The sequence below is a fragment of the Neovison vison genome, chromosome 1 (assembly GCF_020171115.1).
Source record: "Neovison vison isolate M4711 chromosome 1, ASM_NN_V1, whole genome shotgun sequence".
Taxonomy (NCBI): Eukaryota; Metazoa; Chordata; class Mammalia; order Carnivora; family Mustelidae; genus Neogale; species Neogale vison.
In genome coordinates this window covers 277505418-277527955 of record NC_058091.1, presented here as the reverse complement: position 1 = coordinate 277527955, position 22538 = coordinate 277505418, and the positions used below count along the sequence as shown (strand labels likewise).

The following is a 22538-nucleotide window of genomic DNA, read 5'->3' as shown; positions in this document are numbered from 1 at the left end:
TAGAGAGAAGATAGATAGATAGATAGATAGATAGATAGATAGACAGACAGATTTATTTTAAGGAGTTGACTCAGTTATGGAGGCTGGCAAAATCTAAAATCTACAGGGTAGGCCTGGCAGGCTAAGGAAGCAGGAAACAGTTGATGCTGCATGTCAAGTCCAAAGGCCACCCTGACACAGATTTCCTCCTTGCTGGCAGGTGGAATGGTGGTCATCTTTCATTCTATTCAGGCCTTCAACTGATTGGAGGGGACCCACCCACATTATAGAGGGCTGTCTGCTTCACTCAAAGTTTTGATTTAAAGATTTTATTTATTTATTTGACAGAGAGAGATTACAAGTAGGCAGAGAGGCAGGCAGAGAGAGAGAGAGGAGGAAGCAGGCTCCCTACCAAGCAGAGATCCCGATGCGGAACTCGATCCCAGGACCCTGAGATCATGACCTGAGCTGAAGGCAGCGGCCTAACCCACTGAGCCACCCAGGCGCCCCCAAAGTTTTGATTTAAATATTCTCATCCCAAAACACAAACACCCAGGATAATTTTTGACCATATATCTGAGCACCTTGGCCCAGCCAGGTTGACAGTATAAAATTAATCATCACACTTTATCACTGGTTTTAAGAAACTTTATAAATTTTTAATATGTCTTTGTTGTAGTTTTTTGTTCTTATTTCATTCTTGCGGTTTAATGAGCTTCTTGGATTTGTTGACAAGTTTTAAGTTTAAATACATTTTAGACCTTATTTCTTCGAATATTTTTTCCTGTCCCTTTCTCCATCCTTTACCTTCATGGACTCCAATGACCCATGTCTGGGGACTTGAAATTGTCCCACAGTTCATGCTGCTCTTTGCACTTTCCACTTTCTTCTCCCTCCCTCAACACTTTGGATAGTCTCTAATACTAATGGCCTTCAAGGTTATTACTCTTCACTTCTGCAAGGTGTAATCTGCCCTGAATCTTATCTGGTGCGTATTTCTACCTCAGAATTGTAGTATTCAGCACAGAAATTTTACATGGGTCTTTTAAAAATTTTCCATGTCTCTACTTAACTGTATGAACAGAAAGAATTCAGTTATAGTAACAGTTCTAAGTCTTTCTTTGCGAATTCCTTTGGGTCAGTTCGGAGTCAGATTCAATTGATTCTTCTTTTCATTATAAATCATGTTTTCCTGCCTTTTTCATGGCTGGTAATATTTTAATGTCCAACATTTGAATTCTTCCCTAAATGCTGGGTAATTTTGTTTTCTGTAAATCTCCTACAGCTATGTTCTAGGATGCATTAAAGTTAGTAGGAAACTGTTTGAGATTTTTGTTTTGTTCATACGATTTCCTAGGTGAGTCTAGAGCACTACTCAGCTTTGGGCTGATTACTAAGGCAAGAGCTTCTTGAGGGCTCTGCCCAGTACATTGTGAAGTATGACTTATCTAACCTGGCTAGTGGGAATAGCCACAACTTTTAGCCTTGTGTGAACATGGCTAACCACAGGGTACCTTGGATACTCAAGGGAGACCCTCTGTAGATCTCCAGGGTTCTCTCTCTGTATAACTCTTTCCTCTCCATTACTGTCTCCCATGAACCCTAGCTGCCCTGGTCTCCCCAACTCTTGCTCCATCTCAATGTAGGGAGTCCACTGAATCCCACCTCAGTTCCCCCCGGAAGTATGCCATGGCCAAGAAACTCAAGGCAGCAAGCTGGGACAAATCCAGGGCTCCGCTCATTTATTTCTCATCTCTCAGGGATGACCATGCTTTGTTATTTCGTATTTGTGTTCATGAAATTGGTTTCCTATTTTGTCTGGTCTCCCAAACCCCTCCCCAACTAGCATGTCCCCACAGCACCTATCGTTGTAAAAACAGATTTCCAGAATACTGCTTCCTCTACCGCTGTCTGACTTTTTGAAAGAATAGTCTATGTTCAGTCTTAGCTAAAAGGGCCAAAGAGTGAAAAGGACAGTTTATACACTGTAATTTCCTCCACTTGTGCACCACTCCCTCACCGCTCGGGCTGGTTTTGACTCTAATACGCTGCGCTGAAATTGTTCACTAATGACTGTAATGTCACCACACCCTATAGCCCTTTCTCAGACTTAAGACTGATGATTATTTAACTCTGGTTCTTTTGGCCTCTTATTCGTATTTGACTGTATGATACCATAGAGAACAGCCTGGCTTAGATTCCCTGCCTAATGCAGACGCTAGAATGTAAGCTCCGATGTCTGTCTGTTAATGCATGCTCAGTGCCTAATCAGTGGCAGTCATGTAATCGGTATTCAACTAACACAGGAAGAAGGAATGAAACACAGTTGTGGCTTACTTAGCACCCTGCTTTCTTCTACCACCCATCATCCCTCAACCATCTCCAAACCCACAATTCAGTTGTCTCTCAAATCCAGATCCAAACTTTCTCTAGTCAGCTCGTCTGTTGGCATTTGGATCACTGTTGAAAGTACTGCCAATACCTCAAAATTAGCATGTCCAAAGCCAAATTCATCAATTATCTTCAAATTGCCTGTCATGTTCTCCCTACTTTTTATAATTCACTCAGTCATTAGGCTAGAAACTTAAGGCCACTTGACTCTTATCTCTTCCCTTCCTCTATATGATGCAATGCGACTGTCACTGTTATGTAATCCATCATACCTGCCCCTAACCTTCTATCCCCACAATTACAGTCCCTACTGGATCTGCTCTCCATGCTGCAGGCCTCTCTCAGAAGCTCCTTCAGTGTCAGGTCACAACACACTCTAACCTCTATATCCCCGGCCTCAACCCCATAAGATCTCTGTTCTCTGAATGCTTCCTAATCCCTCCTCTCCTCACTCCATTCCCCTCTGCTCAGGTACTCGTCATCACGAGGCCCTTCCCAAATATAACATCCTCTATGCCTTCTTCAACTTCTCACATCAGAAATGGATGGTCCTTTTTAGCTTTCTCATGTTTATCATCAAGTACAGCACATATCATGCTGTCCTAGCACCTGTCCTATATTAATATTAAACATGCAACAAGTATCAACTGTTTGTCACTAGAAAACTTATCTTTCAGGGCGCCCAGGTGGCTCAGTGGGTTAAGCCTCTGCCTTCAGCTCAGGTCATGATCTCAAGGTCCTGGGATCGAGCCTTGCATCAGGCTCTCTGCTCAACAGGGAGCCTGCTTCCCCCTCTTTCTCTGCCTGCCTCTCTGCCTACTTGTGATCTTTCTCTCTCTCTCTCTCTCTCTCTCTGTCAAATAATAAATAAAATCTTAAAAAAGAAAAGAAAAGAAAAGAAAACTTATCTTTCTAACCTGACTGTAAACTTCTTGCGGTCAGAGACCTTCAAAAAGGCCTCCTAAGGGGCGCCTGGGTGGCTCAGTGGGTTAAGCCGCTGCCTTCGGCTCAGGTCATGATCTCAGGATCCTGGGATCGAGTCCCGCATTGGGCTCTCTGCTCAGCAGGGAGCCTGCTCCCCTTCCTCTCTCTCTGCCTGCCTCTCTGCTTACTTGTGATCTCTCTCTGTCAAATGAATAAATAAAATCTTTAAAAAAAAAAAAAAGGCCTCCAAAAAGTCACTGTGTCTGGTTCAGAAGAATGACAACTCATAGGCACTTGATATCCAAAATGTCAGGCAACTTCACTTCTAACGCAACAGAAAAATCAACTAGCACCCAATGATACCATTAGTTCCAGTAAAGGAACACATTAAAAATTTAATAAAGATATAAAACTTACAATTTACAAATAATTACAGTATTATTTACAGATAATTTTTTATATTACAATTCAAAACTGCTTTTTCTAGCAATAGTATTTCTGATTTATGCCTCTAGTAAGTGAAAAAGAGTACATTTTTTATTACTTTCACACATTGTAAGGAAAGGTATTTTGTTTGAAAAGAATTACTAAGTTAGTAAGGCTTGTATCATTTCATAACCCATTTCTCCAAAGATATCCACAACTTTACCAACAATCAGCAAATACTATTCTCATCGCAAATCCTAAGCCTTAGGTACCACTAAACTTCACTTGGACTTGAACTGGCCCCCTACCTCTATCACAAGCTGTGTAACAATAGCCACGTCACCATACCTTTGAGCCTCAGATGACTTAAAGACAGAATCTGGGGTGAGGGGTTGGGGAGGGAAGATCTTACCTGCCATGCAAGGCCATTATAAGGCTCAGAGAAGTATGATACTTTATGCAAAAACAGAATTCAAGTTACTATTGCCTCTTATGCACTCAAAAACAATCTGGAGCTATGCCCAAACTCTATGCTACGTCTGTGCTATCTCTGCCCTTAGAAGCTCACACCCCAGGCTGAGGGACATAAATGCAGACAGCAGTGTAGCAGGCACTCAGTGACAGAAATACGGATGATATAGAGTGGGGGAGAAGGGAGGGCTCAGTTCTGCCTTAGGGTAAAGGAAACTAGAAATGGCTTTACACGAAAGGTCCATCTTGAGCTCTGCTCACCCTCTGTCGTTTCACCAATTATCATGAACCCCTTTTTCTTTTCTTCATCTTTCAATAACGCTATGTCTCTATTGTTTTACAAGTCCACAGTTTCTAATCTACAATTCTAAAATCTCAAGAGCTCTAAAAACCCAACTTACTTGATGGCAAATCCTGATCCTAACAGCAGTAAGGCTCTTCTTGGTCATCAGTACTTTTTCTACTTGATAGGAAATTCTAGTTAATGATTCCATCACCCACCTATCACCTAAACCAGGACTGGAGCCATCTTCAGCTTCGTTCTTGCTCACCTTCCAAACCCAGTGCGCCACTTCCAAACCCAGAGAGCTCTCACTCCCTCTTCCTTGTGGTGACGGCCTCTCTTGCTCACTGTGGGACGTCTGGCAGCGTCCCCGGCATCCACCCAACAGAAGCCAGTAGCCGCCTCCCTTAGCTGTGACAACGCGAAGTCTCTCCTGATTGAGAACCACTGCCTAGACTGACTTCTCGGCCTTATCTAGAAACAACATAACCTGGTCAATGGTTCCTGCACTGACTCTCCTCCAGAAGGGAGCTCTGAGGAAACAAGATTCAGCCTATGAGCTGAACTGTTGAGGGAGTGTATGACCAACACACGCAGGCCAGAGTGGCTCCTCCAGGGAGACTAGTGCTCAGTAGGCCTGAGACAAAGCTATTTTGTTACAGTACTAGAACTCCAGGGTTCACCATTAGTTTGTACTAATATTCTCCTGAGCCTGACTTGTCCAGTGGCACTGAAATATCCAACTAGAGAGATACAGGGTACAGATATTTAATGTCACTAAACCCTCCGCACTCTATTTTGAAAAAGAGAACACCCAAACATAAATAAACGGACTGAAACATTAACCACAAACAGAAGGGAGGGGTCCCACAAACAGCATAGGAACCTAGAACATTTTGGGGGTAAGAAAGAGAAAGCGGTAGAACCCTGCACAGTACCCACCTGTGGTCGACACGACGTTCTCGGCACTTTCACTGCAGAGCTTTGACAACAGACTGGTCTTGCCAGAGCCCGTGAGGCCTATGCAAACCAGGTCATATTCAGGTCGTGCGGGCGGTGGTCCCTTGCAGCAGAGTGCTCTAAAACACTGCCAAGAGAGGGGGGAAATGGGGCTCTTTTAAATAAGAGTGGACACAAAGCTTAGTAACATTTACAATGACTAAGTATGAAGAAGTCATTAAATAACCTATTCACTGTAAGTTGGAAAGGTAACTTTAGGATGGAGAAACCCAGAAGACACCACCTAACCAAGTGATCCAAGTTACCATCCCCAGGAACAAGACCTACGTGGACCTCGTGGCTCCCCTCCTGCTGCCAACAGGGACCCTGCGAGCGGCACATCTTTGCTCAGCTTCCCCACCAAAAATGCACAGCCGCAATCTAAACACAAGACACTCTGAGGAGCATTCCACAAGACAGCTGGCCCATTCTCTAAAATCTCGGTGTCTGAAAAAATCAAAGAAATGCTGAGGAACTGTTCTAGGTTAGAGAAGACTAGAAACAGCATAATCAAATGCAATGCCTTCTGAATCGGACCAGAGCAACAGGCAAAGGAAAATGGCAGAAGTCACACTTGGACAACAGGTGAGGGCTGACTGGAGACACATACTAGACAACACTGTTGCCTGCGGTCATGTTTCCTGAATTTAATCACTGTACTGTGCTTTTTATATAAAAGGAAAACCCTTGTTTTGAGAAAACACACACTAATCAAGTATTTAGAGATGAAGGGTCTTGCTGTCCATGACTAATAGGTTAAGAAAATTTCTTTCTTTTTTTTTTTTTTTTAAGAAAATTTCTAAATCTGTGTCTATCCTCAGCTCTATATGGTGAGGAGTGGATAAGGCCAACACGATACAATGTTAATGACCAGTGAAACGGAGAGTCACAGCAAAAGTCTTTGTATTCGCCTTTCAACTCTGGTATCTGAAAATAAAAAGCCTTCACACATCAGTCACTGGAGTCCCTGTATATATTACTGCTATCTTGAGCCATGGCAAATTCTCTTCCAGGTCAACTGACCTCAGGGGGCTATGAACCGTTGTGCAGTCTGGGCATGGCAAGAACCTGTTTGCTCTCCAAGAGTTATTAAAGGGAGGGAGATTTAGGAGACCAGAAATTAGGTAGTTTGCGATCTTTCTGCCTACTTTACATTCATTTATTAGGGGCCAATTCTGTGCTGACTTACAGAGCCTGAAATATTCAGGTCCTCAATCGTTCAGGAGAGAAAAAGAGGGAGAGGGAGGGAGACCTACAGACTGCTAGATCATCTGGAGATCCTGAGAGAAGAGACCTATAAAAAGTCTGTGCTAATTCTCATTCAGATAAAATCTGAGGCCTAACTGGCTGTTTCATAAGTCAAGCTTGACTAGTTTTCTCTCCTCTTTTTCCTACCTAGTCGGTCAGCAAGTCCATACCTCCTCTGAAATAGCTCTAGAACTTGTCCGCTTCTCTGCAGTCCAAGCCACCATCACCTGGACAACATCAACACTCTCCTGCTGGTCCCCATATACTCACTCTTGCCCTCTCTGTTCTCCATGGCGGCCATCATGAAGGTTTGTAAAAACAAAATCTGATCCTGTCTGTTTAACCCCCTGCAGGGAGCTCCCACTGTTCTAGGGTCCAAACCCTTATGATCTACAGGGTCTTCCAAAATTTGAATAATCTGCTCCACCAACCCCCACCCTCCTGCCTTTGCCCAGCCCCTTCTCCCATCCCTTTCCACTCACTCCTCCCTCTACTCCGCCCCCAGTCACACAGGTACTCTACACTAAGTCCAGGCACTCCCAGATGCCATTCCCTCTTCCCCTAGCTCTTGGCTGAGTGAACTCGCCAGCTTTCAGATCCCAGCTTCAGCACCGTTCTCCAGGGGCGCGTGATCAGATCCTTGGAGAATGTTAGCAATTTGTGTCAAGGTCTCCCAGCACATCTGTCAAGTCATCATTTGACACTACAGTTTCCTATTTACCACTAAACCATCTCTTTCCATCTTCATCCCAGTGTCCCCCAGGGCTTAGCAGAAGACAGCATAGAATCTACCTTCAATGAATAAATGTTGAATGAAGAACCCACGACACTGACATTTCACTGAAGAAAAAAGAAAATGTAAAAACTACTAGGAAGCTTCATCTAGTCTCTCCTGAACGCCTCATATTTCAAGAAAATAGTATCAAAATAAGAGTAAACCTTGACCCTTTCGCTTCCCTTCAATGCCAGAAGTTAGTTCAGTTCTCAAGAGTAATTTCGCCGTACAGGGTCTACTTTCCCGGTATAACAGACCTTTTTTTTGTCCTCAGTTCACTTCTCGGCTTTTAAGAGGCTCTGCCTACTTCTGGTAAACAATTCTGTGATCATCTAATCCATATTCTTCACAAATTTATTAAACTCTAATCCTATTTCCGCTCTGTCTTTTCAAGCCTGAGGAGCCCTAATTACTTCAGTCTGCGTGCATACAGCAACCCCTCCTGCTCCCTCATATTAGTTGCTGTTCTTTGGCATTAAATTTGAGTTCCATTATGCCTTCTCCGACAAGATTAATGACCACGACTCTGAAGAGCACCCTAGATGCCAACGCATCATATCCTGGAATCCCATGAAGGTTGGTTGATAGTGGGACTTTCTGCAAACTCTATCCCTGAGTCTCCCGGATTAGTGCTGAGTTTTTCAAAGAAGCAGATGTATATATGCATGTGCATGTACACGCAGAGATACGTGTGCTCCCCCAAAGAGGACCACCGGCTAGCAGCTATTCACTTGGGAGAGTTCTGCCACGTTCAACTACGTCAGGCAACACCACTAACCACACTGTGGTTTCTTTCATTGGGCTACTTTGATCTTCACTAGGGAAAAAGGGAGAGACCCTATTCCTGCTCCCGACTGTCCCTTTCTTGTTCAGCTCCTCCCCCAGAATTCCCTCAGACCATCTCCTGGAGGGAGACTGACACAACTAACCTGGTCCAAACAATCAAATCTTAAATAGAAAACAAAATTGTAGGTGACTGCTGTATTGCCCTGTTTATGTTGTTCACATACCAGTATTACTCAATATACTTTGAAATTCCAAATTTCACCCTCATGCTCTTTTTAAAATCCGAATATAAAAGCATTTATGGCCAAACTCATTAATATCTAGATCACCTGTTAATTTTCTCTAGGTCGCTAAGGCATTTTGGACACGAAAAGCCATTTAGCAGTGATGCTGTAATCCACACGTGTGTTTCATCTTTCTCTAGATTCTCCACAGTGATGTTTAAGACACCTTATAGGACATCTCTCCTTTCCCCCTCAGTCTCTTTCCTGAATTCCAGGCTCTGTATTTTCAACTGTTCTGGAAGAACCCAAACTTAAATCTGAATAAAACAAAAGCCTTCCCCCGTCCCCCACCCCCAAAAACACAGTCTATGGAAATCAGGTATTTTGGAGGATAAAAGGCAGAAAGGTTAGATTGACAATCATTACAAGACAGAATCTTTGAAATAAATCACAGAACCTTTGAATATTTATTTGAAATAAATAAATCCTATGCTTGGCAGGAATTGTGTCAGATTTTGAGCCAACAAAATAAGGCTTTTAAAAATACTCTATTTCAAAATGGGAAAAGAATGTTCATGTTTTTTTGAGTCAGTTCCTAAAAACTGTACAGTCTTCACTTGTTTTTCATTTTAAAACTTAATGAAGCTTTGGATCTCATAGTCAATTTACTTAAAATTACTCATTTTGGCCTCTAGACTATACTGTACCAAAGTTCATTGTGTCTGTCTCCTACAGCAGCTCTCGCATTGTTAAAAGTAAGCCCCTTTCACTGTTGTACAATGCTAAACACAATGCCGTCGGCAGTCCTGACAGCGAGCGGCAAACTCAGGCTTCATTCCCAGGCCAGACACTAAGGCATTGTGTGACTCTGTTCAGGCTCCATAAACCTATCCATGCTTCAGTTTCCCCATGATTAACCAGTAACGTTTTAACACTATCTGCCACTTCCTTTCTTTAGGAGGATGTTCTGAGGCATCAGTTCAATGCATTTTGCTACAAGAAAGGCACCATACAAATAAATAACCATTCGTCGGGATGCTTATTATCCTAATGTCTCCTAGGTGATAGTTTCCTTGGGCAAGGGTCTGGCAGCCCACATGCTGGTGCTTTCCTTCACCAAACCAGCGGCTTCCACAGGCTCCGTCCCCTTCCACTCCAACCCAAGACACTAAAGACACACAATCCTAGGCCCTCACTTGCAGCATGGACTAGAGAACACGGTGAGTCTGTGTTATAACCACGGGATGGCGGTGGGGGTGGTGGGGGCGTTGCACACGCGTGTGCAACCAAGGTCATGGTCTCTTGTCTAGACTGTTTCCGTTCACAGGTCTTTTCACACAGGGTCTGTTATGACTTGTTCCTTTTCAAAACTACCTAGTGTATCTGGGCTGCAGGATATTTCCCTTAGCGTGGGTCTATAAGCTTCTACTGATGTTGTACACGAGGAAACCACGGTGTGCCGAGGTCTTGAGAGAGGGCAGAGACCGAAATCTGTGTCATAGACTTCGGACAAATCATATAATCTTTAGCTGAAAGGTGGACTAACTAAAAAGACAAACAAAAGCCTCAGCAATATTTGCTTAAAAGAGAACAATCGCGTGTACTGGGGTTAAGGGGAAGCCAAAGATTAAATTGTGAAGGTCAAATGAGAACTTGCATCTCAGATGGGTGACCTAGCACTAAGGCAGCAAGATGACCTTTAAATGTCCCCATTTCCATTGGGGACAGTGGCAGATGTCTTGCTAGGTCTGGGAGAGCACCATACATATTAGGTACACAGAGAATAAGGGCTCCACAAACTGGCACTATCAAGCACTCAGTAAGCACTTCCCCGGAGATCTCATTTCCCTCTCCATCTCCCACTTAATGGCCCCGGCTACCCTCCCGCTCACTCACTAGTTCCTCCAGCAGCCTGGGCACTTCAGGCTCAGACCATGTGCCCGAGGAAGGGAAGGCTCTTCCCACTCTTTCTACTTGGCAAATTCCTAGTCAAAGTTCTGTTCCCAGGACACCTCCTCTGGAAAGTCTTCTCTAGTTCCCATAGAGAATTAATCCCTTCTTTCACTCCCTGGTTTGTTATACACACTTCTGGTGCTGCAGTAAATATCAGGCCACACGTACTTTGTTTTGTTTTTTCCTAATTGTTAAGAATTAGTAGATGACAGAATTACATGCATCAACCCAAAGACCTATTCATCCTGGATTCATAAAGTCTGATTTTACAGTTACCAAGGTTGGCCAGGCAGCAAAGCGGAGAAGCAGACCCGTCTTACCACTTCTCAACTCTGGATTGGTTCTGCCTCAAAATCCTTCCCCCTCCCGCAATGGCCCCTGCATTGCTGGGATTTCCTACCATCCCCTGTCCCTGAATCCCTAGCCTTTGGGAACATGGCATTTGTTTCAATCGATGCTCTGTTTTTCATCATGAATACATGATTTTATTCTAAGCATGATTTCAATTTGATTGAAGCTCTGTATAGTTGCTGGAAAATGTTCTTCAGCAGCTCTGGGAGTTCCCCAGGGCCACACAGTCAATGCCTGAACTCCACATTATCTCCTCCGTATTTAAATATGGGTCTCACTAACTCAAAACCAGAGATTTCCAATAGCAAATAACCAAGCCCTTCGGTAGACTCCCAGGACGGGTCCTGCCACTCTACTCCATAAATACTTGCCAGATGCACGCAACACCAATTAGCTGGAATCTAAAACCAAGAGACAATTTGCCTGTAACCTGAAGTGGATTTATTTCTTAGACTGGTTTTAAAACCAAAAAGTCACCTGTACATTCTGACGCTCACTCTCACGATGGAAGCAGCTTTTAAAAGGAAGTCAACTTCTAGAAGTATTTTCTAACACTAACCATTTAATAAATAAAAATAAAAGTCCAATTAATAAAATACTTAGTATCTAAATATCTAAAATTGTAGGATTTAAAAAAATGTATTTTCTAAGTCCATAATAGTCAAATGTGGGTCTGTCTTTGGAAACTACAACCAAAATGGGTCATAAGGTTTATAAAGCTACTTAAACTTCTGGAAAAGACACGAGGAAGGACAGGTACCCCCAAAACTTAAAAACAAGGCCAAATGTCGCTAATACTATTCAGTACCCAATAGAAGTGACGCATGTACTAATTCACTTACTCCTTGAACAACCCATTGAGAAGGGCACTATGTGCTTCCCATTTTCAGATAAGGAAACCGAGGCCCAGAGGTGGGGCAAATGACTTGCCCTCAGTGGAACCAGGACCGGAAGCCGCTAAAGTCTGAGGGGGTGCCACGTGGAGGAGACATGACCAGCACCCAGTATAGAGGGAACACAGACACAAAACAATGTGACAGACTCAGAAGTGACAGAGTGGAGCTCCAACCAGGGCTGCTTGGCTCTAGAGCACCTACCTACTCACGTCCTCTCAGCCTTGGTGCCACCGAGGCCAGACTCCAGGATCAGAGCCCCAGACACGGGTGTTTCCATGGTTTTGAGGGAATGAGAGCACATTAAGGAAGTCTGCCTACATGAGAGAACAGACACTTGGCAGGAGAAGGAAGCGTTGACACTGCTTCCTCCCTTGCACTGTTAAGTTTATGGCTCAAGGACCCACATCTTCCTCCCAGTAGAGCTGGAGGAACTGCTTCCTGCCGGGCTGAGTTAGGGAGCAGGGAAGGAGGCGAGGGGATAGGCTGAAAGGAAGGGGGGGGGGGCGGCTGAAGAGCTGCTGGCTTCTCTGCCCTGCTGTCTGCTGCTTTCACTTAACCATTTTTTGTCCTCTGGCAAGGACAAAGCTTGTCTATTAAGAGAAGCCCACGCAGGCTGCAGAGATTTCTGATTCTAAGCACGGTAGCAAGGGGGAGAAAAAGCTCTAAACAGTCCTCAATTTTTTCCCTTAAAATACATGTATATGTAAATTATCCCTCAGTAAAGTAAATACATCAGCAAATACTAACCCAAATAAACTGTAATGGGGGAGCGTATGGAGAAAATACATGAATAAACCGAGATGTGTGGAAATACACAGGAAGGAGACAATGTATGATAAACATGCCATCTCTCAGCTAATTCTTTCCTTCCACCTTCAAGAAAAATGAATTTCAAATCTGCCCCAATGTCTTGGAATAAACCAGTGGATCTTGCAAAGAAGCAAAGAGAACGGACATTCAAGTGGCACCTATAGCAACAGAAGGAAGGAGCAAGGAGTCAGCGTAGACCATGACGAGGCCCCTGGCCACCAGGCAGATCCCAGCAGAAGACTCTTCCTCATGTCACCAGAGCAATCCACTTTTCAAGGTGAAAAATCCTGCGGCCCTTTAAGACCCTACTGGGAAAAACAATAAATTGTTTTTACAGAAGATGGGTCAAACCTTTCGGCCATGTGGGCTGCTCCAAGCTCACTGATGAAGGCTTTGGCCCGGAATTGTCCCAGGGCTGAGGCTTCTGGCCAATACATCACACTGCCTTGGGACACTAAGTCTGTCTTTGCCTTACCCTTTGTATTTCTCAATCCACATTCCTTTTTGGGGTGAAATACTCCATTATTTCTGCTTTGTTCTGGGCTGTCTCCTGTCTCTGTCCCTATTAACTCGTGGCAACAAAAGAAACAAACAGAAGCAGGGGATTTCATGCTTAGCAGCTATAGACACTGGCCTCCCGGCTTTGCAGAGGAGCAGACATCTGAGACCCTGAATGGAAGAGAGTGCCGCTGCGCTGAACCAGACCAGGGACCCACGTGGCTCCCAGCCTGTGCATCGGTCATCCCTGATGGGCGGCATTCACCAGCCCTGGTACGAGCACCTCACGACGAACCAAAAGTGCGGTTTTAAAAGTTAGGGCCTTCATCTGATAATCAGATTCAAAGAGAATCTAATTTAAGACATTCCTATATTCCTAGCTCTCCACAATTTCAGGACTTCTCACACTGAAAACCGATCAAGGGGGTTGAAAAAAAAAATTTTTTTTTTAAACTAAAACTCAAAAAGGCAGCTAAGTAGAAGATAAAGCTCTTGTTTTTACTATGTAATGCTTCTCTTATAATGGCTAGATGAAATATTTCTATCGATATTTAAAATAACAGAATTATCCAATAAAACCAGCAGAAAATTCCCAGCATGACTATGGATAATAAGATTCAAGCTTCATGTGCATATTCACACAGGTACTCAAAGTAGGGCTTCACCTGAGTCAATTTCAGACCATGTATTTTTTTTTTCCCCCTAAAGAGCCAAGAAATACAAAATTTAGCTAAAGATGAATGATTAATGCATTTTGTATCAAACCTCATTTTTGGTCACTATCTGAACACAACATTTCACAATGGGAAGTGGGGGATAAAAATATATGAACAGTTTTAATATTCATTACCGAAGTCATCTTCCTATACTTTGTATACTTAGGAAGAGTGAGGGAGTGGAGACATTTAAAAAGAGCTAGGCTCCCTAAGTAGACCTTCAGGTGGATTTAAGTATCCTCTAAAAAAATCCTAGAAGAGATCCTAACAAAGCAAATTCTCTCTGCTCTTGGTGCTTTTGGAGCTAGGGAGCACTGTAACGGAAGACAGCAAAACAAAACAAACTCACGTTGGCTTTCTGATAGCCCCTAACAGTGGAAATCCTATCCCCAGATTTCAGGAAAAAACAGAGCATTCTTTCACTTAACAATCTTGGGCTCCATGAAGATGGACCCGAGGCCTACCTATTCCCATCAGTCACCAATTCTGTCTCACTCAGTCTCTCAGATCCCCGGCTCTTCTCAGCCCTAAAGCCTTGGTTCAAAACATCTCCACTATCTTCTAGATAACACAATCTGTTCTCACAACTGGTCTCCTTACCTCAGGTTTACCAGACTCTTGATTCAGTCTCCAAAATGCTAACAATGACCTCTTAAACACATCAAGTCATTCCCAAGATTTCAAATCTTTCCATGACCATCTAGAACTGTCAGAATAAAGTCCAATCTCCTTATCTAAGCAGAGAGGCTCCTTATGATCTGGACTTAACCTTTATTTGTGGTCTCCAACAGCTGCTCCAGGGATCCTATGAGATAATGGTTGTAATGCTTGTAAAGCACTTAAACCAGGGCTCAAGACATGAAATTTAAAATTGTATTTTCAGTTTATGATATATAGGAGATGACTTTCCACCATATTCATGACCCCCATGGCAGCCATATGTGCACAGGTCCTGTTCCAGTCTCTTTCATGCTCCAAGTGCAAGGAACTGGCCCTCTGCCCATACATCATGCTCATGGTCTTCCTCTAGCGGGCTCCTAGTCACCCTTCGAAACTCAGTTCCATGATCTTTTTTACCCCCAGAAAGACTTCTGTGCCCACAGTCTGATTTAGATGATCTTCTTTAACTCCCTTAGCACCTTCTATATTCCATGGACCATCCCACCACTTCTCATTTTGTGAAGTTATTTCCAGTCCATACTCCCCCCACCCACCGCCTGACCAGATTTGGAGCCCTGAATGTAGGCACCACTTCTAATTCAACTTTGGAACTTCAGTGGCTGACACAGCATCCACCACTTGGCTGATAAGCTCCCCAAGGATTAATTAAGTACATGGCTTTATTAAGTGCACGGTCAGACAAGCCCGAAACGGAGTCGCACTGGGATCAGGAGAAGTTATTTCACTAATACCTGTTTCCTAATTCAGAAACAGGATCATCTCACAGATTAGTGCACACAGTCAACGCGGTACAAGGTACAAATGCTCTCAATAGTGCTCCATTAGTACGTATTACCATGATGACTTACGAGATTTCTCACCTGGGACTGTTTTCCTAAAGGGAACAGATTTTTCTGACCAATCGGGATTCTTCGCAGGGTAGATAATTAAGGAATTAATTCAGGGTTTGGATTTATTATCCATTTGGTCAAAGTTACGACATTTTTTATATGTGTGTATATATATATATGATATACCAAATGCCAGTGGTCACTAAGGACATGTAGACAGTCCTTTGGTTTGCTATAACAGCCATTAAAAGGGAGCATGACATGATGTATTATAGTGGGACCATCACTGGATTTTTTTTTTTTTTCACCTGAGAGGAGAAAACTCCTATGAAACAGCTTTTAAACATCACTGGTATATCTTAACAGCTAACCCAACTCTCTGCATGTGAATCTCCTATGTGGATGTGGACCTAGACAAAGGCGTAATAGGGAGTAAAGGGTCTGTAACCCGTGTGTATCCCCCAATCTCGTTGCTGTTAACTGCTGACAAAGAGGAATGTTCACTACAGTCTAGCGCTGAAGAACCAATACAGTGAACGAGACGTGATCTCGCCTCACACATCATCCCACGTGTCAGACAGATTCTGACTGCGGAGTCTGCACTGGTGAGGAGGGAGGAGGGGAGGGCACAGCTGGATAGTTCAGAGCTGCAGCTGAGCTGGCAGCAGTGGCAGTTCAAGCCATCTTCTCACTTTTGAAGCTGGAATTAATCGGAGAGAGTTATTTAAAGGTGTGTCTCATTAAAGAGGCACTTTCCGGCCACTGTCGAACTTCACAGAGGCTCACCCCCTGAGGTCATCGGAGGTATCACGAGGCTTCTGTCAGAAACCACACACCTCACTGATCAAAAATGAAATACCAACAAAAACAATCTTCTGTTCCCTCAGAATATTCAAAGTGGCACGTGGACTTTATATTAAAAAACATTTTTATTATTTCCTCTATTTAATTCCCTGGAATACAGCACAAATGACTTAAATTATGTCCCCATATAAATTATATAAACAATACAGGTTCCATTTAACGGGCTGGCGAAGATTATCAGAGGGATCTGTGGTCCTGACCTATTTTTCTGGGATCTTACTATAATCAAACCTGATCAACTTTTCTTTTCTTTTTTTCGTGGCGGGGGGGAGAGTTAAATAAGCACCAACTCCCATCAAAGGAGTTCTCAAGCTACCAAGAAAATATGATAATTGAACATCCTAAGTGGTTTTTTCACTTTTTCGTTTACACCAGACAGGAGTCTGGTTGTAAATGTCAGCGTACGGGGATAATTCCCAGAACAGATAAGAAGCTCAAGAGCAGCCAGAACCACGGCAGCCCATGGTGACATGGCAGCAACCACTAGTTTAGGAGTCGCCATTTGTACTAACTGGTTGGCACTCTGCACCCAAGTCCACCGCGGTGTAAGGATGACCTCTGGCTGCACCAGCCAGGTGCCAATGGGCATCAGGATGGACCATCCAACTGGATGAACCCTGGCTTCATGCTGGGGTCCTGGCTGCCAGGGAGCAGAGAACAAAAATGGCTGTCCCCTACCTCCAGCAACAAAAGGAGGGAGCCCTGACGCCAAGCTCCTGCGGGACTACAGATAGAGCACTCATTTGTAGGGCAGCCAAAAACAATACCAACTACACATTTTGTCCTTTGGCCCAACAGACAGCAGACTTTTTCTATTATTACCATTTAAAGAACATAAAATACAACAGCATTTGTTGATCTTCCAATTCCACGGATTTAATCTGAAAGAAAATGCCAGACTCTTAGGAATGGCGGAGAAGAGTCCAGCTGACTCAAGGCAGAGGGCAGGATGGAAGCTAAGAGAAAATCTGGCTGGGATTTTCCTGCATGAACACATCTGCTCTCTTAATGTCCCGTGTATGCACTCACAGCTCTCCTAACCTACGTGCATTCTCTGCTTTCTCTCCATCGTCTTACTGCTCTGTTCTTACATATACAACGGTGGGGGCTGGCTGGGTACGTACAGAAGGCTAACGCCTGGCACCTCTGATGTCCACACTCGCATATTCTCACTTCCCTTTCACTTTAGTCTCTTGGTGGAAAATAGGACAGGGCAGACTTGGAGATGTGTGCTGCACGTAACTTTTGTTAGTTAAAAACAAAAATTCAATCAGGGAGTTGTCCGTGCTATAGCTTGTCACTAGAAACACAAATCCCCTAAGGATGTGTGACTGGGCCGTTTTTTGTTTTTGTTCTTTAATAGATCATTCTGGTGTTCAACATTATTTGTCTAATGTATAATCCTTCCAGTCTCCCTTTTCTGGCTTGCAAATCATAGCATAATCGTGAAGCAACTGTTACAACAAAAAACTACTCATCTGGAACACACACACACACAAAATGAGCAATCATATTTATGGTTTGCAAAAAAAAAAAAAAAATTAAAAATCTTAAAAACCATGGTCTTTGGCTGACAAATTCAGCTTTCCCAAAAGGATAAAATCTGAATGCCTGCAGTAAACAGGCATGTTAAAGAACAACCAACAATATGGAGAAGGAGGTTGGAAGGAAAAGCATTTGATAAAATGTGTTTTTGGTTTTGTTTTTTGTTTTTTGGGTTTTTTTTTTTTAAACACATTTTGTCTCATTTGGTGAATCTGTGGAAGTAATTTATGGCATCTGTGTGAGGAATTATGACTCCACCTGAATGGACTCTGTAGTTCCCCTGGCTCTCCATAAGCAGGAGAGGCTAGATTCACGACTCTTCAGATCTAGTGTTAGAATCGATTTCATAATTACAATAATAGTGGATACAAAGGTCCTCAAGGGAATTGTTCATGGACAAATTAGAGACAGTGTTGGCAGAGATAAAATATTCATCAGCGAAAGAGTACATTAAAATGTATCTGAGGATCAGGTTCCTCTGGGAATCACAAGGGGAGGAAGACATCACCAGAAAAATGCAAGTGTTCACTGCTACGTAAAAATCTGAAACTAAGAATTTCAGTATTAACTAAGTCTGTATATATTAAAGTAAGACCTCACTGTCGCATAATCTGGTGGCAGTGAGATATGGTAGGGAATACAAAATTGCCCTGAGATTTTCTTAACTAGGAAGACTCCCAAATCAAGTATACACTAACACCACAGCTCTCTGCAATCCTATTAATTTGCTGTAATTTATAATTTCCTAAAATCTGTACCTTTCTATTCACCCTCCAAAAAGTACAGAAGATAAGAAATCTTAAGCCATGAGATTTTTGAAATGCTACATTACAGAATGGTAAATCATGTTTTTATATGCTTTCTTAGATTTTTTTTATTGTAAGCCGTATCTAGCCCTTCTTTGAAAGAAATGAGAAGTGAATGAGGTAATAAAAAGAGATCCAATAAAATCGGATCAAATAGTAGCAAAAGATACACTCTAAATCCCCTTCAATTCAGGTTAAAGTAGGGATTTCAAATGTTCACAGACCAAGGATGGGAAGACAAGAGGAGCCAAAAGGGGGATCACACCGAGAGCAGTAAGTAACTTGACTTCATACAGGACATGCTTCTGTGGCAGCTGGAATCTCCACCTCTAATACTCTCCTCGATCTCTGCTTGAGAATTGCCTACACTTTCATTAAAAGACTCAGTATTTATTTTACTTCAATTAACAAGATTTCAAAAAGGTTGAAGATTCAGAAAACAAAGCACATAATACTAAAATGTCAACGGCTAATAATTACACTTTACATATGTTCATTTGGGTTTAAGATGATTTCTAACAACTTAACATTCAAGTTACCTTGCTATAAAAAGCATATTAGTTAACAAAATTTCTGGCTACCCTTCTAGACCTCTGCTGGACTAGATGAGTATTTCAGGAAACAGTGGTACCCTAAGGTGTGGTGGGGGTAATGATACTTGGGGTGGGGGGGAGTTAAAAAAATGGGATGCCTGGGTGGCTCAGTGGGTTAAAGCCTCTGCCTTCGGCTCAGGTCATAATCTCAGGGTCCTGGGATTGAGTCCCGCATTGGGCTCCCTGCTTAGCGGGGAGCCTGCTTCCTCCTCTCTCTCTCTCTCTCTCTCTCTCTCTGCCTGCCTCTCTGCCTGCTTGTGATCTCTGTCAAATAAATACATAAAAAATCTTATTAAAAAAAAATAGAGGGTCATAAATCACGAAGAAAAGTAGAGTTCAGTCCTTACTAGCCTCTGTGCTTGGTGCCTTCTGTGTGTGCATCCCTGGCCTGCCTCCACCCTCTCCGTCACGCTCCCTGGGCCCGCAGGCTGACCAAAGGGACTGCACAGCTGAGCACCCAGCCCTGGCTTCTAGTCAGACTGCACAGAGTGGAGGCATCAGTAAGAGAAGGGAGAAAGAATGAAATTGGATGTTCATTCCCTCAGCTCCCTCCACGCCAGGCCAGTGGGGGCTGGTTGCATCCTGAGGGTGAGACCCACAGCTTCAGTCAGACAGTCCTTCCACTCAGCCCTCTCTGCTTCCGGATTCCCATAAAGCCTCCCTTACTTTGCTCCTTTGGGACTAGGGATGGTTTTCCTCATACACTATCCACACCTTTGTGTATTCGCATTAGTTAGAGCTCCTGAAATAACCCAATTTGAATAGACCATTTTTTTTTCCATTCCAGGACCCTGACAGCAACTTTTTAGCAAATGAAATCAAGAATGACACCAAGATTTTTTGGCTTTAACAACTAAGGAATTAAGGTTTGGGGGTACTGGATGGGAAAAAAATGGAAGAATTTGGTTTTAGTTTCCTTTGAGATGCCTACTAGTTTGAGGTTCTGAAGAGGGGTCAGTGTTGATAAAAATATGAGTATCGCGGGGTAGTTTTTAAGCCATGGATAAGGTCACCTACAGAGTCTGTATATACTGAGGGGAGTGTGAGTTTTCATGGTATTCTTGTAGGAAATTACTCCTTTTGCAAACTGATGTTGAAATTACTAAAGCCAAAACGTAAAAACTTCACTGTTCCTTACGCTTTTGTCTTATAAATCCCATTATTGTACTTTAACACTTGGTCTCATTAACAAACTTAATTCCTTAAATTCCCTTTAATTTTAACTTGTATTTATAAATTTAATATATTTACTTTTCTTTTTAAAGCCCTTCAATTGCTTAACACAATTGTTTCCAAGTACTAAATTCTTTGTAACACCAATAAATCAAACATAAAGCTTGGTAGATCTTAAGTCCTCAAACATATCAATTCTGAATACAAAAACATGCCAAAATCACAAGTCTAAATTACTCAATTTGATAGCTTTAATCAGAATCACAATTAAATCATGATTATAGGAAAAATCTTTTAATTACAAAAATTAAAATGTTATTTCAAACCTACCACGAAAATACCAATAATTAAAGTTTGATTTGATTTACTTCACTTTACTTTACCTAATTCTAAAGTTCTGACACCAAGTCAGATTTGGATTCTTCCACGAAATATCAGTCATGTATAGAATTCTTTTCCAAGTCCCTATAATGCAAATGCCAGGCCCTAAAAATGGTTTTGTTAAGGAGCAAGAACCCCAGAGTCAAGCTGATATCACACAATTCTTCCCTGAGATCTGCATCAGCAACATTTCTCCTAGGTTATACCTAAATTATTTCATTAGTTCACTAGAGTTGCATTTCTTTGCATTTTAATGTCTTCCTATTTAGCTCTAAGGACACATTAAGGCCAATATTGCGGGGTGCTGTATTGAGAGAGAGTGCATGCCTGAGTGGTGGGAAGGAACAGAGGGAGAGGGAAAGAGAAACCCAAGCATACTCTGAGCTGAACGCAGAGCTCAACACAGGGCTCAATCTCATGACCCTGACATCATACCTGAGCCTAAACCATTGGGAGTCTCAACCAACGAAGCCACCTAGGTGTTCCTCCCCAAACAATAAATATTTTTATACTGATTTGTTGAATGGTTTCCAAAGATCCCTTACAAGCATACTGGATTATTTCCTAACCTCTCATTAGATTGAGGTCAATGGAGTTTTGTACTCTATACATCTTTTCCTTGAACATAAAACATATATTCTCTTACAATCACATCTTCTTGGTTTTGTTATATCTTACACCTTTATCTTGGGGAAGTTTTGTCCTACTCTAGAACTACAACACTAATATGCAAATGACAAAGAAGGGGAAGGCTTAGGCAGACTCCTGGAGCTGTCCAACCTCTGTAAGTTGGCCACAAGAGGGGAAACCAAGCAGTCTGGTATGTGGAGGGAGTGCGAAGCAACTAGAAAACAGGGTCATAAAAGTCAAGGAAAGTAAGTGCTTTAACAAGAGGGAGGAGAAGGTGATCAACTAAGATAAATGTTTCTAAATAGTAACTTAAGATCAGAACACACAGACAACCACTATATTTGGGAATATGCAGGATGTTGGTGATCTTGATAATCTCAGGGCAATCGTAGAAATGGAAATCCATGGTGTATCTTTAAGTCCAAATATGCTCTTTTTCACTTGAGGTGTTTTACCTGGGCCATTCCCCTCAATTATTATTGCTTCGACTGTATTGAGGACTTCTAGACTCTATCTATAGACCTCAATCTTTTTCTGCAGAGTCAAGCCAGTGTTTTTGTTTCCTGTTAGACATCTGTATCTAGTTATCCCTTAGGTACTCAAAAACTCAAATTCATCATTAATCCTCCCACCCATTTGTTCCTCCTTCTTGTATGTCCTACTTTAGTAGGGCCCATCCAACCCACCATCTAAAGCTAGAAACACTTAAACATCCTTACTCCCTTCTCTTTCACACTGTTCAAAATTCATGAAGGATCCCACTTGTGTTGATTCTACCTCTTAAATATTTCTTCAATATACGTATGTTCTATCCCTACTGTTTTATAATAGAGCCTTCACTGTTTATTGACAGAACTATAACTACTTCAAAATATGTACTGTGTCTAGCACATCACAGCTGCTGAATCAACTTGTTGATTCACTGAAGTAGCGCATATCGCTCTATTAAAAGTTGCTCAGATTTATGGTTATAAAATCAGCTTGAGATATGGTTGGTGATATCTAATTGATGATACTACCACAAATAAAGCACCAAATAGAAAGTACCATCTGGATTTGAGTGTTCACTGGGAGATAATGGCCGTGAACACTGTAGAATCCTGACTGTGAGTGTCCATCATTGGAATTATTCCCACTATTACTTTCCATTGTTGTTCCTTGTCCACTCAACCTTCCACAGTGTATTTCCCCGTCCTAACTTACTCTCCATTGTCTATGAATTGTAACTCCAGTGAAAGAACCTGAGCATTGCTAAGGCAGACAAAATAGGTAACACATTATTAGTTTCTCTTTGTTGAGACGTGG

At 42.5% G+C, this 22538-nt stretch overlaps 1 protein-coding gene across 1 annotated transcript in view; it reads right to left on the bottom strand.

Annotated features, from left to right (window-relative positions):
• The window catches only part of ARL15 (ADP ribosylation factor like GTPase 15), a 394558-nt gene that overhangs the window by 250093 nt on the left and 121927 nt on the right, over positions 1-22538 (bottom strand). Inside the window, exon 2 of the mRNA XM_044231975.1 lies at positions 5417-5561. Within this exon, the coding sequence (XP_044087910.1) occupies positions 5417-5561 (145 nt within the window). The remainder of the gene's footprint in view (positions 1-5416; positions 5562-22538) is intronic.